The sequence below is a fragment of the Mirounga leonina genome, unplaced genomic scaffold, assembly GCF_011800145.1.
Source record: "Mirounga leonina isolate KUSES-001 unplaced genomic scaffold, KU_Mleo_1.0 Mir_82, whole genome shotgun sequence".
Taxonomy (NCBI): domain Eukaryota; kingdom Metazoa; phylum Chordata; class Mammalia; order Carnivora; family Phocidae; genus Mirounga; species Mirounga leonina.
In genome coordinates this window covers 52,000,945-52,022,519 of record NW_023270825.1, presented here as the reverse complement: position 1 = coordinate 52,022,519, position 21,575 = coordinate 52,000,945, and the positions used below count along the sequence as shown (strand labels likewise).

The 21,575-nt window shown below is 35.7% G+C and overlaps 1 protein-coding gene across 3 annotated transcripts in view; it reads right to left on the bottom strand.

Annotated features, from left to right (window-relative positions):
- Positions 1 to 269: 269 nt before the first annotated feature.
- Positions 270 to 21,575, bottom strand: part of KLHL28 (kelch like family member 28) — a 42,873-nt gene continuing 21,567 nt past the window's right edge. For 2 of the 3 annotated variants that reach the window (XM_034992775.1, XM_034992776.1), the window contains 4 exons: positions 17,597 to 18,495; positions 8,238 to 8,681; positions 6,084 to 6,292; positions 270 to 4,809 (listed from right to left, as the gene is read on the bottom strand). In XM_034992775.1, the coding sequence (XP_034848666.1) occupies positions 4,646 to 4,809; positions 6,084 to 6,292; positions 8,238 to 8,681; positions 17,597 to 18,495 (1,716 nt within the window). In that variant the 3' untranslated portion in view covers positions 270 to 4,645. Of the gene's footprint in view, positions 4,810 to 5,915; positions 6,293 to 8,237; positions 8,682 to 17,596; positions 18,496 to 21,575 lie in introns of those variants that run through there. The other variant, XM_034992777.1, reaches the window with a different exon arrangement.

Below are 21,575 nucleotides of genomic sequence, written 5' to 3'. Positions count from 1 at the left end.
CTTACAAGGCAAGTTAAATCATGGGACTGCACTGAACTTACCAATTAAACTCTTTTGCGCTGGTTTTGCTGAAGAATGTTTCTTTAATAACGTGGCAGAATTTAGCCTAACACATGTTTCATTATAACCTGGTAATGAGGATGTAAAAGACTGGCTATCCCACACCCACCTCAACATTTGTGACCACTACCTATCTACCAAAAAGCATCGAAGAGTTGAAAATGATAAAGTTAGCTTGGGTCAGTTCACAACAATTGACACACACAAGGTCATGTTTCTCAAATTTATTTTACACATTTCACATTAAATGAAATTTAACCATAGTCATTACAGAGCATCACCACAATAGTACACACAAGGAACTTTTAAAATAAAATACAAAAGAATACAACCTTCAACAAGTTAAATGCCACTTTACCATGTAAACAAAAAATAAAACCCTGATGCTAAAAAGATACATATTCAGAGGTAAAATACATTTACAAAACACTTAAACATTAACGTAATCCACTAGATCACATTCTTTGCAAGAGAGTACAAATATTAGTACTCTACATCTACAAAATTTCAGAATCCTGTTAAAATCAAAACCATCTCTGGTTTATGATACAGCACAATTCATAAGGCAAAAATAGAGGCATTATCATCCAGTTCTTTAATTTCACTTGTATTTTAAGGCAAACTTGGAACTTTTTGCTTAGTATTTTAAAATAAACGGGACTTACACATGATAACTTGACAAAATTAACAATAAATTATCTCTAGTTAAATATGCATAATATAAAAGACATATGGATAACAATTTTTCTCTCTACAGAGATGTAAACTGGATTTTTATTGACTCCATATTCACACCAGTAAGAAAGCTTGTAAACCTATAGTGTTTAAAACTTACTGTATTTTGCACTCTTTTAAATGGGTATCAACACTGAATCAATGTACTGTAAGTGAAAACCCAGTATGTATCCAGCCACAGAATAAATGTATCTAATCAAATCATGTCTAATTAAAGTGCTGTTTTACAAAGGAAAAAAGAAAGGTTAAGAAGTAGAACTGGATGTTAACTTGACATGTGACATCTTATAATTTCTTACCTTTCAGACTACAGAGGTTATAGAGGTTATCACAAGTTTATTGAACTTTTAAGCAGTATATTTATTGTAGAATCTGATTTTCCTGAAAATGAGCACTTAGGTGACAATACCAGAAATCCAACACCAAAACTGAAAATAAACACAGCATTATATGTACATATATTTCCTTCAATGTTAGCCAGAGCCTTGATAATATAGTAATTAATTTTTTAAAATTTCTATACTTTTTTCTAATAGAAAATATATTATCCAATTCCAGGAAGTTTGGAGTCCTACAAATATTAAGTTTTCTATAATTCTTTTTCATGTCAGTGAAACCTAACTGGACACTAAAAGACACAAATGTCTACACATAAATTAGGTTTCTAATCACTTCTGATGATATTGGCTATAAGGAATTAAATTCACACTTCCCCAGAAGAGTTATTTTGGGTACAGGTCTCCCTCACCATACTTTACTCTTTGAAAAGACTTGTACCTTATTTGTAACATTTCTAGCCTTGACAGAATCTGGCACAGTATCAAGTACACATAGTAGACCCTCCATAATTTGTCAAGCTATCAAAGTAATTTTTCAAAACCTAATGCCATTTTCCTATCATTAGATACCACTTACTATAGTTTAACATTCATTCATATTTGAAACAATATTAGCAATAACCTATGGAACTTACATAAACATCCTTTGGGCTACATTAAAGATCACTTAAGTTCTAGCACTATATTTAACAAACAGTAAATAGCTAAACATTCCTACCAGATTAAGTCTTCCTAATTATGGGAGGCAAGTATCTTCCAAATGATAAGATTAATTTCTATTTCCACTGTCACCCTTTTTCCAAAATATTTCTGGACAATCTTAAATAGCTTTCTCCCCCTTGCCTGAGTATATAAAATTATTTCTAGTATCTTTAACTGTGGGAATTTATAATCAAACATTTTGATGCTTTTTAACATAAGAAACATGTGACTTTAAATACACAATTTGTCAGCAAAATATTCATGATGAAACTTCTCACAAATCTGTATGAGAAGGTCTATTGTAAAGTTATCAGTTGTCAGGTTACAATACCTCTGGTTGTTAGGAATAGTACCGTAGGTTTAGTAAACCCAAAATTATTATTTTTAAAGTTTGGTGTTTCCTCTCTTCTTTTTACAAGCTTTTGTAATTTATTCTCTGGTATACGGTTCCTACTATTGCCCAAGATGCTTCACATTTAGTCTTTAGCAGGATAAAGTTTAGATCTTTCCAAAACAATGATCAATACATGCCTGTGGTCTAACTTACTAAGTGATTATATGTTTTATAACAATTTGATAGTGGGGATGATGATACATGAGTAAAATATTGTTAAAATGTATAGTATAGGTCTGTTTACAATTAAAATAGATTTTTATAGTTTTTCAAATTCCTTTATCTTTGGGGGATAGAAGATTAAAAATAGTTTATTAATAGAATGCATTTAACAATTTGATATAAACAAAAAAAACTGAGTTGAGGACTTAAAATTAAGCATGTAATGAAATCTATTTTAAATTGCTTTTCTTTAAATAAAGTCTAGGCCAATCACAATAGTGCACCTTGTTTCTATTCAGTAGGTTTATTCAAATCAATTAAAAAGTTATTGCTATATATCATTGTTATTCAAACAAGCAACATAGAAAATACTCAGCCTGTCAATTTTATTAGTAGCTCCTGTTGAGTTTTTAATTGGAAGAGACTAAAAATCACTTGCAAGGTTTTATAATCTGTGCAAATATTCATAAAGCATACTACTTACATGATTAAAGACAACTACAGAGTTTTGTACTATATATTTAAAACTATACTGGCAGTTTATGGAAGAACAAGAAAAACTGCAAACTGCCAGGCTATAAATAGTTTATAACACAGATGCTAATGAACAAACCTATGTTTTATTAATTACAAATGGCTTCTTAACAATAGTTTGGAACTATTGGCACTTAAGAATGCAGTATGAATTTTTTCTTAGGAAACAAATGTACACTGGTTTTGCAGAGACTATAAAGAGATAATAGGTTAAAAAAAATCAAGGAAAAGAAAAGAAAACAACTATAGTACCAAAAATACAAGTACCGACATCCTAATAAAATGCAAAGTAATATGTTCAAGACTAACAGATATTTTCTAAACATGCTAAAACAAAATGAGCTGACCACTTATTTTAAATAAGCTGTCACTGGCTATAGCAAACAGTCTTGCTTGTTTCTTTAGTCAAAGTAGAACCAAATTTAGAACCATTACTCAAGTAAACATCGAGTTCCAGTTTTCCTCAGTAACTTTAAAATATTCAATTACCTAAAAAGTGTACAAAGTAATGCATAACTGCCTAGTGCTTTATATTTAATGCATATATTTGTTTTTATAAAGGACATATATCTAGCACAAGAAAAAGATAAAAAATGCATCTTTTTTAAAATCACTACTCAGGAACCATGAAAAGCATAACATGGGCCATTTAGATGAGTTTTGGATGTTAACATTAGCATAATCGCTAACATTTTTAATAGCACAAATGAACCACACCAGTAAAAATGAAAAAATACTATTAAAACATGTCATGCATATCTCATACTGAACATCCAAAAGAACATTATTATAGCCTTTTTATAGATCCTACAGTTAGCACCATTTTTATATCTGAACACTGTGAAAAAGCAACCAAAGATCTTAAAAATCTAAAATTAATATAAGGATATGTGAAAAAAATCAGTATGTACTAAGGGTGGTACTAAACATTTGTCAAATATTTACATCAACACTGGGAAGCCTGCTGTACTATGAAAAAATAAAACTGAAACTGATATGCTTAACTTTCTATCCATGCTTAGCATAGCACAGGTGGGTAACTAAATTCATCCAGCATTAACCTGCCCTATAAAAAAGGCATAAACAGTAAATATCTGACTTCTTAAAATAAGCCCCCAAAATCACGATAGTAAAAGCATTTGTTTGGCAAACTTACTACATCCCCAGCCCTAAAGCCATTTAGTAGGAAGAATATGACTCACTATGGTATATAATTTACAACCCTTAAGTACCCCCCTCAAAAAAGCAGCCCTTTATTTGTTTAAAATATGAAGCATATGAATTTATACCCAACAGACAGTATCAGCACTCTGTCTAGTCATTCAATACACTCCCAACATGTAAGCATCTCTCATCCCAGTAAATCATGGTGCATATATTAAGGAAGAAGAAGAGCTGAAAAAAAATTTTTTTTAAAGCAGCAAGGTTTTCTCTGCATGTACACTTATGAAAATAAAACTATCCCAGTATTAGGGGGAAAAAAAGTGCACAATTAAATTGGCAAGATCTTTCCTTTTTTTTTTTTTTTTTTTGATTATTGATTCACTGTGTAATCAAGAGCAACCAAAGCTACTTGTCAAAGTACCCAACAGAACCTTGAGTCTTCATGCCATTTCAAGTTACAGAAAAAGTACTGTTAGCTTTTGGATTTCAGAAAGTGGGGCATCCGTTCATGTGGCCCAAGGTTCATCACCACACGACTCCCACCAGTCCACACTTGTCAAAGTGCTGTTAATCCGAAGTTGCAGCGACAGTATATCATGCCAGCTGAATCCAGCCACGTATCTGATATAGGGTCGTATTTCTGCACGGTATTCAGATAGGAAGACCCTGAGTGACCACCAACTACATAAAGGTAGTTATCAATTACTGCAGCACCAACCCCTAGGAAAAGTGAGTAAAAATAGGGAACAAATATGTTAACCATGAAGTTGACCTCTCACTAAAAATAAATTTGTATTTTAATGTTTTCTTAAAATACATTTCAATAATCTATTGTTAACTATACAAGCAACATTGCCATATGTACTTACTGGGGAAAAAAATCCCTTAACATGAAAGCAAGAGTTGAAGTCTTCCTTAACCTCTCTTCCCCAATCCTACTCTCCCTCTACTCCACCACAGAAAAATACAAAGAATGTACTATACATCTTTCCATATGTTTTCTTTTGTTTATATTTACATATTTTTCAACAAATCATTCATCTTTATCAGGTTTTTAAATATGCTGAAATATTTGAAATATATCTTGAACTACACAACCTATGCTTTAAAAATTCTACTGTATATACTGTTATACACAGTTCTAAAGGGAACAAGACTACCCAATGTTTTTTCACATTCTTATTATTTTACGACTTTCCCTCTTACGCAAGAAATATCCCTAAAGCATTTCCATCAGCAACTTAAAACCTTCCCCTTAAAATAATGTGATTTGAGTTTGGGTTCAAAGGTAATTTCTTCTATTCCTCAAAGATGTTTTTGTTTTTCTCTGGGAACCCTGAAATCCAGCCTTTCCTAGATTTCCGAACACCCTGTGTACGTGAGAACATTTGAAAGTTAACATATAGACTGCTGATGTACAATAAAAAAAACAGAACAATCCAAAGATTCTGTGTGTGTGTGTGTTTAACATATAAAAAGATGACATTTGTTATATGGACAGAAGAGCTTCTGTAAGATACATTCTATTCCCACCACTTCTAAAATATGTTGTCCCAACTTTAAGAAATGATAATATGCATATTGGCATATTAAAAATCACAATATAGGGCGCCTGGGTGGCTCAGATGGTTAAGCGTCTGCCTTCGGCTCAGGTCATGATCCCAGGCTCCTGGGATCGAGTCCCACATGGGGCTCCTGGCTCAGCAGGGAGCCTGCTTCTCCCTCTCCCTCTGCCTCTTCCCCTGCTCATGCTCTCTCTCTCTGTCTCAAATGAATAAATAAAATCTTAAAAAAAAAATCACAGTATAGAAATCTATGTAGTTTTGTCAAATCAGTAGTCTCTCAAGTTCAGCACAATAAAGTTTTTTTTGTTTGTTTGTTTTTTACTGGACAAGTAATACTCTTACTATTATATTCCAAGGAACTACTATTCCAAGAATATCACAATAAGACATATCATCCTCTATGTTTAGATATTAGTTAGTTATTATTACCTGTTCTGGGTTCTTTCATTGGTCTACACACAGTCCACTGATTTTGATGAGGGTCATATCTTTCAATGCTTGACAAATGTGAGACACCATTATGTCCACCCACCACAAAAATAAAGCCTAGCATGACACCCACACCAAAGTGAATCCTTTTATCTGCCATAGATGCAACCATCTCCCAGGAGTCCTTACTTGGATCATAACGCTCCACACTGCAAATATTCACAAAAGAAAGAATTAATTTGCATATTCCTTGTACCACTCTTCCTACCAAAGCAAAATTAAAACCTACCATAGTTTTAGAAGTTCCAACAGACAGACATAAAACAAGAGTAGCTTGTCCTAGATGTTTACATTTTGCTGATAAAATTGCAAGGATAAAGCTTACCTTGTGAACTGGGAGCAAGAATACCCGTTTGCTATTCCCTTATGTCATACAACAGCAGGGTATATAAAGGGCATAGCGCTTCTGGACTCAGGAAATCTCGGTTCAAGTATTAATGCTGTATACTTAGAGCTGAATGAACCCTATCCCTAACAGGTATGTGTAATCCTGGATAAGCCCTTTCCTCCACCTGAAAAAATGGGGATAACCTAACCTCAAAGGATTTATGTAAGAATAAAGCCAAATGAGTATGCATGTTCTGAAAGTGCTTTGAAAATCACAAATTAAATATAAATGTTTTCTAAGGACACTAAGGATCTTCTATACAGCTAAGGAAAAGGGAAGATGAAAAAAAGGAAAGGAGAGGAATTTTTTGCCTTATAGAAGTCGTGGTGGTTTACTGCAAAGCAAACACTGCAGATTACATAACATAAACTGGCCAATCATAATAATCTCAGAGTGATTTAGGAGAATTCAGGGGTTTAAATCAAGTCTGCATTCCAGAGAACATTTGGCATTTCCAAGCTGCATTATGGATATCCAAAGCAAATCAGAATTTAAAAAGCTTTCCTAGAAAATCCCGGAAGGACTTTAAATCTCTTATTTTGACACAAGTGAGCACAAAGGCAGGCTTGTTAAGCTTGTTCTGGTCCTAACCTAACTTCTTAAAAAAGCCTGAAGCATTTGAGAGTTAGTAGCATAATTCTCGAGTTCAGAACAGAGACTAGACTGTAGACTAGACTAGAACGTAGACTATACTATAAATATTTCTGAAAGGACATTGGGATAAAAGCCATTAGAGCTCAATTACTGGACAAGAAGAGTTGATAAACTATAGCAAGAACTTAAACTTCAAGAGCATTAGCTCCCAAAAGAAATACTCAACCATTTATCTTATAAATTTCTGCCAGCACATTTCAAAGAATAAAAATGCATGTCTATGCCCCAAATACTTTTCCTTCAATTACAGGAGCAATAAAAAGGAGGAATATTTTAGCTTACAAAGAAATAAAAATTTATAGATAAATGCTGTTGTGTTCTTGCTTTCTCGGTTAACAAACCACAATATACTCTTCCATTAAATGCTCACAATCCAACAAAACACACACCATCTCTAGTTACTATCAAAGAAAATCTTTGGAACAGCAATTCTCAACAACAATTCAGAATTATGATTAATTTTCCATATAAGCAAGTCACTTTATGCTTTTATTTTTCTCATATTTTTCTCCTTTATTCAGAGAATACTACAAAATACAGAAATCTCAAATTCAGACTCCAGCAGAACTCAGGTACACAATGATACATGCATGATTATAGAATAAGAATCCAAAAAGGAATATTTAAATAAGGCTTTACGTTTATAATGCATAATATATAAGCATATAGGAATTACATTTTTCACTTTTTATTCTGCTAAGCAATGTGGTAACAGATTATACACACACACACCCATATTTATATACATTCACCACCCAAAATCTAAAGTTGTCTAACTTCATTTTATACTCAGATCTCTGAATTTTAAAATCTAGTCCAATTATATTAAATGAATGAATTTAAAATTTTGTAAGAGGGATTCATTTTTAGGTTTGTATTAAATCCTCATGTAAAACAATTACACTCATAGAGCAGATTAAATTTCCCAAATGCCTAACAATATTACTTTAAAAATTAAAAAGGGAAGTTCATTCACACATACGAGTTGTGTATGAATCATTAATGAGACTTTAAAAACCCACAAGTATATACGACTTCATTAAGTTAAATACCTGTTCATGTGGGCAGGACCATACCCACCAATGGCATATATCATTCCATCCAACACGGCTGCAGCAAAACAGCTTCTTGTTGTAGTCATTGGTGCCACAGGTTGCCATTTTCTTATTTTAGGAATATACTTCTCTACAGATTGTAAATAAGATTGTCCATCATAACCACCTAAAGCATAAAGTTCTCCTGCAAGTACTACTACTCCAAGGGTACTGCGGCTCTCATTCATTCTCTCAAGAGAAGTCCAGGTATTTGTATCAGGATTCCAGCATTCTACTGAATTTTCATGTTTTCTGATAGTGATGCCAGGACGCACGTTCGTTTCAATACCACCTATAACATACACTTTTTGGTCTAAAACACATATTCCAAATTCATAGCGAGGAATGTTTAGGGGTGCCAAACCAATCCAAGAGTCATTCTGAGGAAAGTACATCTCCACACTAAAGAATAAGCAGAAAAAATTAAATTTTAAATATCAAAACGGCCCCAAAACAAATAAAAATGTTTAATCTCTTCAGTAATCAGGGATATGCCAATTAAAACCACAACAAACCATAACACACTTTCCAGACTGGCAAAAATTTAAAGTCAGATAAAAACAACTGTTGGCGAGAATGTGAGCAAGAAATGCATACTCTGTAGGTGAGAGCGTAAACTGGTATAAACTACGCTGGAAAACAATTTTGCATTATCTGGTAAAACTGAAGGTACACAAATGTTCTGACTCAGCAATTTTGTTCATGTGTATCTATACTATTGAATGCCTGTTATAGTCAGTTTTGCATCAGGACATACATACAGAAATGTTTACAGCAGCTCAGCACAATCACCCATCAAAAGGAGAATGGGTAAGTACGATGTGGTATATCCACCCTAGACTGAGCAATTCTACGTACCCAAAAGAAATGCACACATGTGTATGTTTGATGTTCACAGCAGCATTATTTGTAACAGTCAAAAACTGGAAACAGTTCAAATGTTCATCAACCATAAAACAGATAAATAAATTGTGGCATATCAGAGAATACAGCAATGAAAATAAATTACAGCTACATGTAACAGGAATTAATCTTTTTTTAAAGATTTTATTTATTTGACAGAGAGAGACACAGCGAGAGTGGGAACACAAGCAGGGGGAGTGAGAGAGGGAGAAGCAGGCTTCCCGCAGAGCAGGGAGCCCGATGTGAGGCCCGATCCCAGGACCCCAGGATCATGACCTGAGCTGAAGGCAGATGCTCAACAACTGAGCCACCGAGGCGCCCCAATCTTTTTTTTTCTTTTAACAGAAGTGAATCTTATACATATAATGCCAAGGGAAAGAAGCCCAAATCAAAAGAATACATTCTGTATGGTATCATTTATACCAAGTTCAAAAACATTTCTAATCTCCGGATTAGAAATGAGGATAGTGGTTACCTCTGGGGAGGGCAGGGAGGGAACTCCAGAGTGGTTTCTGGGTGTTGGTCACATACTATTTCTTGAACTGGTTTGTAACATGCATTTTGTGATAATTCACTGACCTGTACACTTGGGATTTGTGCATTCTTCTGTATGTGTAACACTTTAATTAATTCTTATTAATATGTTCATTGTAAAAAGAAAATATTGTTATACCCATATACTGTAATACCATACACCAATGAAACTAAGTGAACTATTGCTTCATGCAATCTCACAGATGAATTTCATAAACTTATTGTTCAGTAAGAAAACACATCCCTGAAGAATATATGTAGAATTACTCTACTTACATAAAAATGTATAAAACCTAATGCTATATTGAGGCACATGAATATGTGGCAAAATTACAATGAAAAGCAAAGAAATAATATGCAGAAAATTCAAAATAGTGGTTACTTCTAGAGGAGGAAAGGAGATGCATCAAGGAGGGACACAAGGGAATTAAAGGTATTGTTAATAGTCTATTTCTTAAACTGGTACTTAGATTTTTTTCTTTATACCTTGCATGCAAATTACATATGGTCTCTTGCAAGTATACATATTTCATTTCAATGTCTCCAAACTCTGTGCAATAGCATAAAAATACATATTCTCGATCCAGTATGATTAAAGAACATTCATTCATTCAACAGTTATTGAGTGCCTATATAGTTTTGTTATATTGCTTGTTTTAAAAATGTGAATTTGTTCCAGTGAAAATGATACACCAGGGAATTATTTGACCTTAATGAGAGCATTTTCAGTGACGTGGTGGGGACAAATCTTGACTGGAGTGGTTCAAGAGAGAAAAGGAGATGAAGGAAAAACAGTGGATATCGACTTTTCCAAGGACTTTTCTATAAAGAATAAAACAGATGAGACAGATATAAGGATAAGCAGAGAAAAGACCATGGCATCCAGGGAAGAGTGGTTTAATCTGGGAGCTTAAACCAGAACATGCCTGCATGTTGATGGCAATGATGTAGTACAGTGGGGGAAGGTGATGTAAAAGAGATACGGGATAAATGCAAGAGCAGAGCCCTTGTGCAGAGAAGAGGGAATGGAAGCTAGTAAGTAGAGAAATGGAGAGATTGATCTTAGATAGAAATAACTTGGTGGATTTGGAGATCAGATGAGTCAGTATTCTTCTGATTGCTTCTATCTTCTTAGTAGAGTAAGAGAAAAAGTCATCATCAGGTGAGAGTTGGAATGGTGAGGGTTGGGGGGGGTTTGGATGTTTTTATGGAGAGAAGATGTACAAAACAGTCCTCCAAGGAAGTGGAAGAATAAATCACTTAGGGAAAGTAAAGGGGTTGCTGACATTGCTAAGTGTCTTAAGTGAGACCACTTAAGATAGGTATGTGTGCTTCTCTAGCCACATATTGCTGCTCAGGTGCAGCCATGGCATAAGTGGAGAACTGAATCTAACTCTAGATAGAGTATGATGGAAGAAAGGCAAGGGAGCCATGAGTGTATTCAAAGGAATGACAACAGTGATGTTCCTGGAATCTAAGCTGAGGACATGTAGTGATCAGTGAGCAGTAAGTTTTCTGATTATAGGACCAAAGGATTAAAAGTCTTGAAGGGAACAAAGAATGACTGCAGTACAGTACTGAAATAAATAAGCTAGTAAGAAAGGAGGTGGTAGTCAGAGAACGGAATGCATGAAACCAAGATTTTGGAAGTTTGAAGTCACTGGTAATGACGAAGTTGAAATATAATCATGAGAACAGTGCCTAAGGTAAAGGCAGAAAAGACTGTTAGAAGTGAGATCAAGGAGAGAGGCAAAGTTGTTGTATAACTGTGGATCATACTATGGGGATGGCGAAATCAGCAAGAATGACTGTTTGTATAGAATGATGAGAAAGTAAGCCAGCTATAAAAATCTTCAATAAATGAAGTTACTGAAGAGATAGCAGATGTTGGCACCAAGAAGGTGTATCAAATGATACAGCCTGATGGCAAATGCTTGGAATGAGTTGAGATTTTGGAGAGAGGGGAGATGAAAAATTTGGGAAGTGGGTATGAGGAACAAAGAGAACACTTACCCAACCTTTAGGACCTGTGATACATGAGGTATGGGGAAACAAAACAAAACAAAACAGGTTTGAGAGGGCTTTGGCAAAAACAGTATCCTTAAGCATCAGTCATATTTCATTAGAACAAGAAGTTGAAAATAAAGGGGATTTTTCTTATGATTGAATATGAATTCTACTGGATATGACAGACAGATTTGAGGAATCAAAAAGAAAAGGGCTGGGGTGCCTGGGTGGCTTAGTTGGTTAAGAGACTGCCTTCAGCTCAGGTCATGATCCTGGAGTCCCAGGATTGAGTCCTGCATCGGGCTCCCTGCTCAGCAGGGAGTCTGCTTCTCCCTCTGACCCTCCCCCCTCTCGTGTGTACTCTCTCTCTCCCATTCTCTCTCTCAAATAAATAAATAAAATCTTTTAAAAAAATAAAATAAAAAAAGAAAAGGGCTGGGTGATTAAGTTAAGTTAGATGATATATGAGAACATACAATAATGGTGTAATAAAAAACAATATATTTGGGTTATAGCCCAGGTTTCTAAGACAGAGCTCCTAAACTTCTTGAAATTTTCTGAGTGATAGGAATGTCTTTTGTTATTTATAATGATCCCTTTTCAATCACACCTGAGTTTATGCTACTGAGGTGACTACAAGTGGCCACCTAGATAGCTTCAGCATGGGGGCGGGGGGAGAAGCCAAAGGTACCCACCATGTGATTTAACAGTCTGGAGGTTGAGCTCAATCAGCAATGGCCAATGATTTAATCAATCTTACCCTCATAATGAAATCTCCATAAAACTCCCTAAACAATAGGGTTTGGAGAGCTTCTAGGCTGGTGACCACTGAGATGCTAGGGGTGGGTGGCATGCCGAGAGAGGGCATGGAAGCTCTGTCCCCCTCCTCCCCATACCCTGCTCGATGTATCTCTTCCATTTGTTGCTCAGTTGTATTCTTTGTAATAAACTGGTAAGTAAAGCACTTTCCTGAGTTCTAGGAGTCATTCTGGCAAACTTGTGTGTGTGTGGGGGGGGTATTGTGGGAACTCCTGAACTTTCAGTCATCCAGACAGAAATGCGGGTAGCGTGGGCACCCCACTTGTCGCTAGCATCTTAAGTGGGGACAGTCTTCTGGGACTAAGCCCTTAAGCAGTGGGGTCTGAGCTAACTCTGGATAGTGTCAGAATTATTGGACATGCATTTAGTGTTGGAGAACTGGAGAACTGATTGGTATGAGAAAAAACCCTCTCAATAAGAGTTCAGCTATGATGATGGATTTTCAGAAGTGATTTAGGTAAACCGAGATACAAGATATAAAGGTTTTAGTCCTTATGGTTTTTGAGGGCAAATGGATAATTAGTTGTAATGAGAGCTTCTTTCTTGGAATCTGACTTGTAACTTAGAGCACTGAGGTGAGTGGTGTCATGAGTGGTGTGGCTCAAAGTCCATTTAACCTATTTGCACAATTATTCAAAATCACTTCTAATGTACTGCCATCCTTATGACTCCCTATGTGTAAGCAGAAACAATACTCAGAGCTTCCTGAGATTTCTTAAGCCACCTACCCAATCCCCACTTCCCTCTTTTGCAGACCTCCTTCCTTTTCTAGTTAAAGAGAAAAACTGAGGCTATTGGACAGTTCCTGTCTTAAACTCCTTCTCCCACCTCTCCTCACTCCAGCAAACCTATCCTCATATTCTGGTTATGGGACATAGAGTCCCTCTTCCTCATATTTAAAACCTTCTACCTTTGAGGCACCTGGGTGGCTCAGTCGGTTAAGCATCTGCCTTCAGCTCAGGTCACGATCCCAGGGTCCTGGGATCGAGTCCTGCATTGGGCTCCTTGCTCAATGGAGAGCCTACTTCTCCCTCTGCTTGCTGCTCCCCTTGCTTGTGCGCTCTGACAAATAACTAACTAAAATCTTTAAAAATAAAAACAAAAACCTTCTACCTTTGCTTTTGATACCAACCCCTTTCAATTTCCTCTAAAATCTTGCTTTGTCAATGACCATTCCTCGATCCTGTATCTTTACCTTATCCCTCTTTCCTGGCATCTGATAATAAACATACTCATGTCTCTCTCTCTTCAAGAACAAAATAAACAAAAACTTCCTCTGACCTATCATTTTGCCTTGCCTCTCTCCTCATCTCAGCCAAGATTCTTAAAAGTCTTCATAGTTTGTTTCCTTATTTTTTTATATACATCTCAATCTGCTATAATATATCCACAGCCTTCCTACAATTCTGCTGAAATTACTCCACCAAAAGTCATTAATGATCTCCACATAGCCAAGTTCAAGAGCCACTTTTCTATCTTTATCTGTCTGGAACATTCCTTAGCATTTTACACTGTTAATCACACTTCTTCCTTCTTGACACATTTAAATTCCTTGGCTTTCATGACATTATTCTCTCTTGATTCTCCTACCTCCAAGATTGTTCTTGTGGCCTTATTAAATAGGGCATGTTCTGCATGGAGCACTGGGTGTTATATGCAAACAATGAATCATGGAACCCTACATCAAAAACTAATGATGTAATGTATGATGATTAACTAACATAAAATTGTTCTTGTGGCCTTCATCTAGAGTTCATCTAGAGAACATTAATGTTCTCCAGAGTCATTTATGAACCAAACTTTTTTTCCTTTCTATATGTTCTCAGTGGGTAGAAAGAAGGGACATTTAAACTAGTCAGGAAGTCCAGAAGACTTCATGGTTTTAATTTATACCTCCAAATGATATTACATGCCAAACCTTCAAAATACCCAGCTTTGATCTCTTTGTTGAGCTTTGCAATCATTTCTGGCTAGTGGGACATCCTTCACTTGGATATTTAATAGGCACTTCAAACTCAGTATGTCCAAAACTGAACACATTACTTTCCCCTTAAAAATGGCTCCTCTTCCTATATTCTCTCTTGTGGTATATCAGATTCATCCAATATCTAACCAAGAAATCTAACTCATCTTTGATTCTTCCCTCTCACCATCCCCCCATATCCATTCACTAAATCCTGTCAATTTTCTCTGTTTAAACATTTCTTAAATTAATGCCCCATTCTCTATCTTTGCTACTTTCACTTTGGACCTCATAATCTCTTGCCTGTACTTTTATAATAGTCTCTTTCCTAATGACTCGGATACTAATTCTGGCCCCTCAATCTTTCTCCGTAAGGCAGCCAAGGATGATCTAATATATGAATCTGATCATTTCACTACCCTCCTTAAAATTGTTTCTTGACCCACATAAGAAAAATCCTCTTCATCATGGCACAGGATACTTTCTTTGACTTGGCCCATACTGACAACTGCCTACCCCTTACTGTTTAAATCTTTGAACTTTATTTTTAATTTGCATTTGTTTTTTTTTCCCCTAAGATTTTATTTTAAGTAATCTCTACACCCAACGTGGGGCTCGAATTTACAACCCTGAGATCAAGAGTCGCATGCTCCACCAACTGAGCCAGCCAGGGGCCCTTGATCTTTGAATTTTATGCTCTGGAATATCAAACAGTTTTTAATCTTCTGCACATCCTATACTCTATCATTCCACTGTGTCTTTGTGTACTCCCGGTGACTTTTTGCTTGGGTCTTGCTTAGCAACTTCAACACTCAGCTTGGATGTTAACTTCTCCACAGTATCTTCCTTAAATCCCCCAAATGGGATAAATGCCTTTCCTTAATACTTCCATGGTATTATCTTTATCACTGCATTAACACTACATATTATAATTAACTACTTAAATATCTGTCTCCTTAAGTAAATTATAAACTTGTTAAAGATCCATTATCCAGCATAGTGTGTCTGATGCACAGGTGTTAAATATTTTTTGTAGAATTAAATAAAATAAATTTTTTAGATTGATTCACATTTTTCCATAGTTATAAATAATACTGCAATAAATGGCTTTGTGCAAATGACATTGAATTTTTTTTTTTTTTTTTCCTGGGGTGCCTGGGTGGTTCAGTCGGTTAAGCATCTGACTCTTGATCCCAGCTCAGGTCTTGATATCAGGGTCTTAAGTTCAAGCCCTGCGTTGGGCTCCACACTGGGCGTGGAGCCTACATAAAAAAAAAAATTTATTTTCTTATAACAGATGTAATATGAAAGATTACTGGCTCTAAACATATGAACAGTTCTTATAGCTTTTAATAATTTATGTATGTTATTTTTAATACTTGAGAGACCAAGAGGCAACTGGTTAAGAATTTTTACCATGTAAATTCACATTTGGAATTTTTTGTCATGATATTTTACTAGTATAGTTTACTTTATGCCAATAATTAGTGCCTTTAAAAATAAGAGTAAATAACCAATTTTTGTAGTCACCATAACTAATATTCTACCTATAGACCAGTTTCAATGATACTAGGCTTAGACTATGCAATTAATTTATTTCTTTTTAATTTTTTTTTAAAGATTTTATTTATTTATTTGACAGAGAGAGACACATCGAGAGAGGGAACACAAGCAGGGGGAGTGGGAGAGGGAGAAGCAGGCTTCCCGCCGAGCAGGGAGCCCAATACGGGACTCGATCCCAGGACCCTGCGATCATGATCTGAGCCGAAGCGAAGGCAGACACTTAATGACTGAGCTACCCAGGTGCCCCGCAATTAGTTTAATTTAGACAATTAAAATGCAACTGAGACTTTCTAAAAGATACAGATATATCAGTTGACACTGCTAAAACATCAATAGTTTCCTACCATTGGAGGGGGGAAAAAGCAATCTACTAAATTTTTGAAAATGGCCAGAAAGAAATCACAGTATTAAACTTAACAAACATGAAAGTTTTCAGGAAGCATTCCCATTTAAGGGTAAAGCAAAGGTAACATCCAGCTACATTTTCTTTTTAATTTTTTTTTCAAGATTTTTTATTTATTTATTTGACAGACAGAGACACAGTGAGAGAAGGAACACAAGCAGGGGGAATGGGAGAGGCATAAGCAGGTTTCCCGCCGAGCAGGGAAACTGATGCGGGGCTCCATCCCAGGACCCCGAGGATATGACCTGAGCCGAAGGCAGACGCTTAATGACTGAGCCACCCAGGCGCCCCTGTATTTTCAATGTATGAAAGTGACTTGTGTAATGCTCCAAATCAGGGACTGGCAAACTATGGCTAAGGGCCAAATCCAGCCCACCAGGGACTTTTGCAAATAAAGTTTTGTTGGAACACAGTCATCTCATTTGTTTATATATTGTCTATCGCTGCTCTCACACTACAGTGGCAGAGCTGAGTAGTCATAAGAGATCATATGGCCACAAAGTCTAAAATATTTACTATCTGGCTCTATACAGAAAAAGTCTGACAACTCCTACTGTAGATTATTAGAAAAGCAAGCACTCTTTACTACTGTCATTAAAAAATATTTATACTGAATAAAATAAATATGTATGTCCATGATTTGTATTCAGCATCCTACTTTTTCTTATTTCTTTGGTGATTCTTCTACTTGATGGTATTCATTCAAAACCACTCTTATCCCCAGTCTGCCCTCATCAAAGATTCCTAGCTCTCCTCTTTAGCATCTTCTGTTATAGTTAGCAATAATAAATCCCTACTGACCTGGTCAAATGATAATGTAAACAGTTTCATAAATTAAAAGAAAAAAAAGACATAAAATGGTAGAAAAGTAACCAAAATTCATAAAGTCTGGGCATGGGGAAGCTGGGGGGAGGTTGTTAATAACTGAGTGTTGAAAGGAATGGATGACAATGTGATTAAAACAACCAGATAAGTGTTTTAGGAAGAATAAAAGAAACAAACCAAAAAAAGCAAATAAAGAAAGTGAATAGTAAAATTAAATTTTTTAAAAAATAGAGGAAATTAGCACACTTAAAAAGTATAAAATCTTTTAGCATCTATCTTTTAAGAAAGCCTTCTATTTACCTATCCAAACAGGCAAATAGTCCAGATTTTCCTCCTACGGCACAAAGTACTTTGGGAGCACAGCGAGGTCGTGTCATCAGGACAGTCTGATGAGAGAGTCTATGTTCAGGCATAAAGTGGTACTTCAGGGCTTCATTCAAAAGATGTTTACAAGTGCGATCATCACGAATAAGATGATTTGCTTCATATAGTCTAGTGAGAAACTTAACACTCAGCAATGGTAATCTCACACTATTAAGTAGCTGTGCTAAGTATTTCTGACGTTCTTGTACATCATACTTGATCCAAGACTCAAGGGCATAAAAAACAGTCTCTTCGGTAGCTACATTCAAACAGTCATTGGAAACAATTTCATCTAAATCAGCATGTGTAAGCTCAAAAAACTCTTCAGTCTGGCAAACAGCTTCAAAATTCTGGCATATGTATTTAGTAGCTGCCAAATAAAGGTCATGACAACCGTATGTCTCTGCAAAACGAGAAATTCCAATACAATTACCAGGATCAAGCTGGCTTTCAAGAAATGCACAACATTCCTTCAGGACAAGTTTTATCTGGAGTAGGTTTGCTGCTGGAAGGAGAGATTCAACTGTGTCCTGTGAAATAAAAACAGTTCCTGTATAGGCATACTCCACAATGGCCTGGAGAGCAGTTTCATCAATGCACTGAAACTCAACCTCACTGTTCTCTTTTTCAGAAAGGTTTCCAGTGAACATAGCTTTGAAATATGGGCTGATGCTGGCAAGTACCACTTTGTGAGCATGGATTTTAACATCACCGACTCGAAGAATGATGTCACAGAGTTCGTGATGTTGACGAAGAAGATTCAAGCCCTGCAGAAGTTGTTCCGAATGTAAGTGGGTTAAGTTAGCAAGCATGTAGGTTGGGGACGTGTGGTCCATCTGCACAAAAACAAAAAGCATGAACAGTTATTTCAAAATAATCTTGCCTGTATGATTCCCTTTTCAAATACTACAAAATAAATGAAATTTGTTGTTTATTGGCCTGTTTGTTGGTTTTTAAATACTTTATACTAAATACCAGGCCAAGGCTTTTAGCAATCATATAATTAACAATCACATAATTCAATTCCTATTATAGGTACTAGGAAACAAAGGCCCATAGGTTATGTGATATGCCCCAAACCACAAAGGTCTCTTGACAATGGACTTTTGGACTAGAACTCTGCCAACTCTTCTGTTTCCTTTCATTAAATTCAAGCCTGAGTTACCACTGAAACAAAATGCAAATGTGGGGGGAAAAAACCGCCTAAAGGAAAATGAGTTTTGAAACAATGTTAATAATTTTTTGGCTATTTTCTCAATAATAATATCAATGCCTGCCAATCTAATCAAAAGATGCTTTACTTGGAAAGTAATTTCATGTTAACTCACACACTTAACCCAAAGACTTAGTAATTACTTTAATAAAGGGTGCCGAATTTATTTTTTAAAGATTTTATTTATTTATTTGACAGAGACACATCGAGAGAGGGAACACAAGCAGGGGGAGTGGGAGAGGGAGAAGCAGGCTTCCTGCGGAGCAGGGAGCCCGATGCGAGGCTCAGTCCTAGGACCCTGTGATCATGACCTGAGCCGAAGGCAGACACTTAACGACTGAGCCACCCAGGTGCCCCAAGGGTGCCGAATTTAACAAAAGTACTACTATCAACTAATTCAATAACAAAAAATTAATGTGAACACAATCTGATGCTCTATAATGAAGGCAATTAGGCTCACTTACTCATCTAGACCTTACCTACTCAACTCTTCAACATACCTTTGATCATATTCAATCAATCTTTCTGCCACTTTGTACTTCTGGAAGATGAAAAAGAATAAAAAATAGGAGAAAAGAAAAGGGATGAGAGAAAAAAGAAGAAAAAGAAGCAACAGTTCCTACTGTGGTAGGCTGAATAATGGCTCCCCAATAAAGACATCCACATCCTAACCCCTGGAACCTTTCAGTGTTACTGTATGGCAAAAAAGACACTACAGTTATAATTAAGGATTTTGAGATGGAGACATTATCTACTGGATTATCCAGGTGGGCCCTAAATGCAACCACATGTACCTTATAAGAAGACAGTAGGAGATTTGACACGGAAAAAAGAAAAGAAGGTAATGTGACCACAGAGGCAGAGATTAGAATGATGCAGCCACCAACCAAGTTAATACTGGCAGCCACCAGAGGCTGGAAGAGGCAAGGAACAGATTCTTCCCTGAACCTCCAGAAGGAGGATAGCCCTGCCAACACCTTAATTTCAGCCCAGTGATAACTAATTTCAGACTGTGAAAGAATAAATTTCTGTTGCGATTTGTTACAGCAACCATAAGAAATTAATACATCGATACTTCAGAATGGATCTTAGCAGCTGCTGAGAAATATGAATCGTTTCCTTCCTACCTCAAACATAAGTTATTGGGGTAATAAAAAAGTAGATTTGATTCCAATTTTTAAAGTATTATCAAATAAATCAAAACATTCCAAACACTATTAAGTAGTATCAATACTGGTAGGACTGAGAGAGTGTAGTACTTTATTCCTGTGCATTTTTAAGTGGAAATATCCATATATTGAAACTTTTATCTTTATCGAGAACTTCATCATTTCACACCTGTTTCAAATGAACTTTAAATCTATTAACAAATTATGTTATCATGGCCACCTAGCAGCTGATATCACCAACCTCCACTTCTGATCTCTCCAAATAATTCCACACACATCTAACAGAATAATTCTCAATCATGGTATGTACAAGTCTCAAGAAATTTCTGAAAAAAAAAAAAAAAATTCTGGGTCTTCCAGTAGGTTCTTTATTCCAGAACAGACAACTGTCAAGAAGACAGCAACCATAGGCATAAGTTTAAATCTGGATCTGTACTTTTACTTACTATAGTATTGATGTTTTAATCTGCTTAACTCCCTTTAGTCTCAGTTTAATGGAAAAATATCTTGACTAAAAAGTGAAAAATGAACAACAGGAATGGAAACTAGATATAGAAAATAAATGATAAGATTAAGAAAGCAGTCCCAGCTGCTTTACCTCTAGTTAACTTCTCTCATCTTTATTTTTCTTACCTGTAAAATGAGATCATTATACCTGAGCTATATACCTCACAAGGCTTTTGAGAGTCCAAATTAGATACTGCACATGAAAAAACAATAAACTGTTAAGAGTTTTAAGTATAGGGTATTACGGTGAGGCAACAGAGGTGTAACAGTATCAGGAAAGCACAGGGACCTTGGAAATATAAGATAATGAGTTTTAGTCCTAACTGGGTCACATACTGTTGTTATATGGAATTGGTACATTTCTTAATCAAAGTATTTTTTTATTCATAAAGTAAGAATACCTCCCTCTCAGAAGGTTATATGAAAATGGTTTTTTAAAATGTAAAGTTCCACACTACTTGATGTGCTATAAATACAGCACTTAAGTGCCATTTTATTAAGTTGCCTCTTCCCATATCTTCACTTTGACTAATTCCCATCTTTCCACAATGACCTTTTACTCCAATATAGCTCACGTAATTATTATAGCTCTATACAAGTATTTTCTTACCAAATGCCAGATGTTTTTCTTAACCTTTCTCCTCTAATCTTCTTCTCATCTAATTCAAATTCTCAAAAAAGGCTGGGTCAAAATTAACTCCATCTATAAGTCTGTAAACATTTAAGTACCCTAACTCCTTTACATGCAATTAATTATATGTGCTGTTTTGTATAACATAAACAACTCTCTCATTGTCTGAGACTCTCAACTCTCTCAACTCTCATTTGTCTGATTTAACAAGAATATTATTCAGACTGAAAAGTGCAGAATAAACAGGAAAGGTGAATGAATACAGAAAATAAGAGAAGGGATTGAAAACGGAGCTATAGCTAATGAAACAAGAAAAGGAAATAAAAGATAAACTGATTGGAAAGGAAGAAATAGAACTGTCTTTGTTGGCAGGTGACATGACTGTCTATGTAGAAA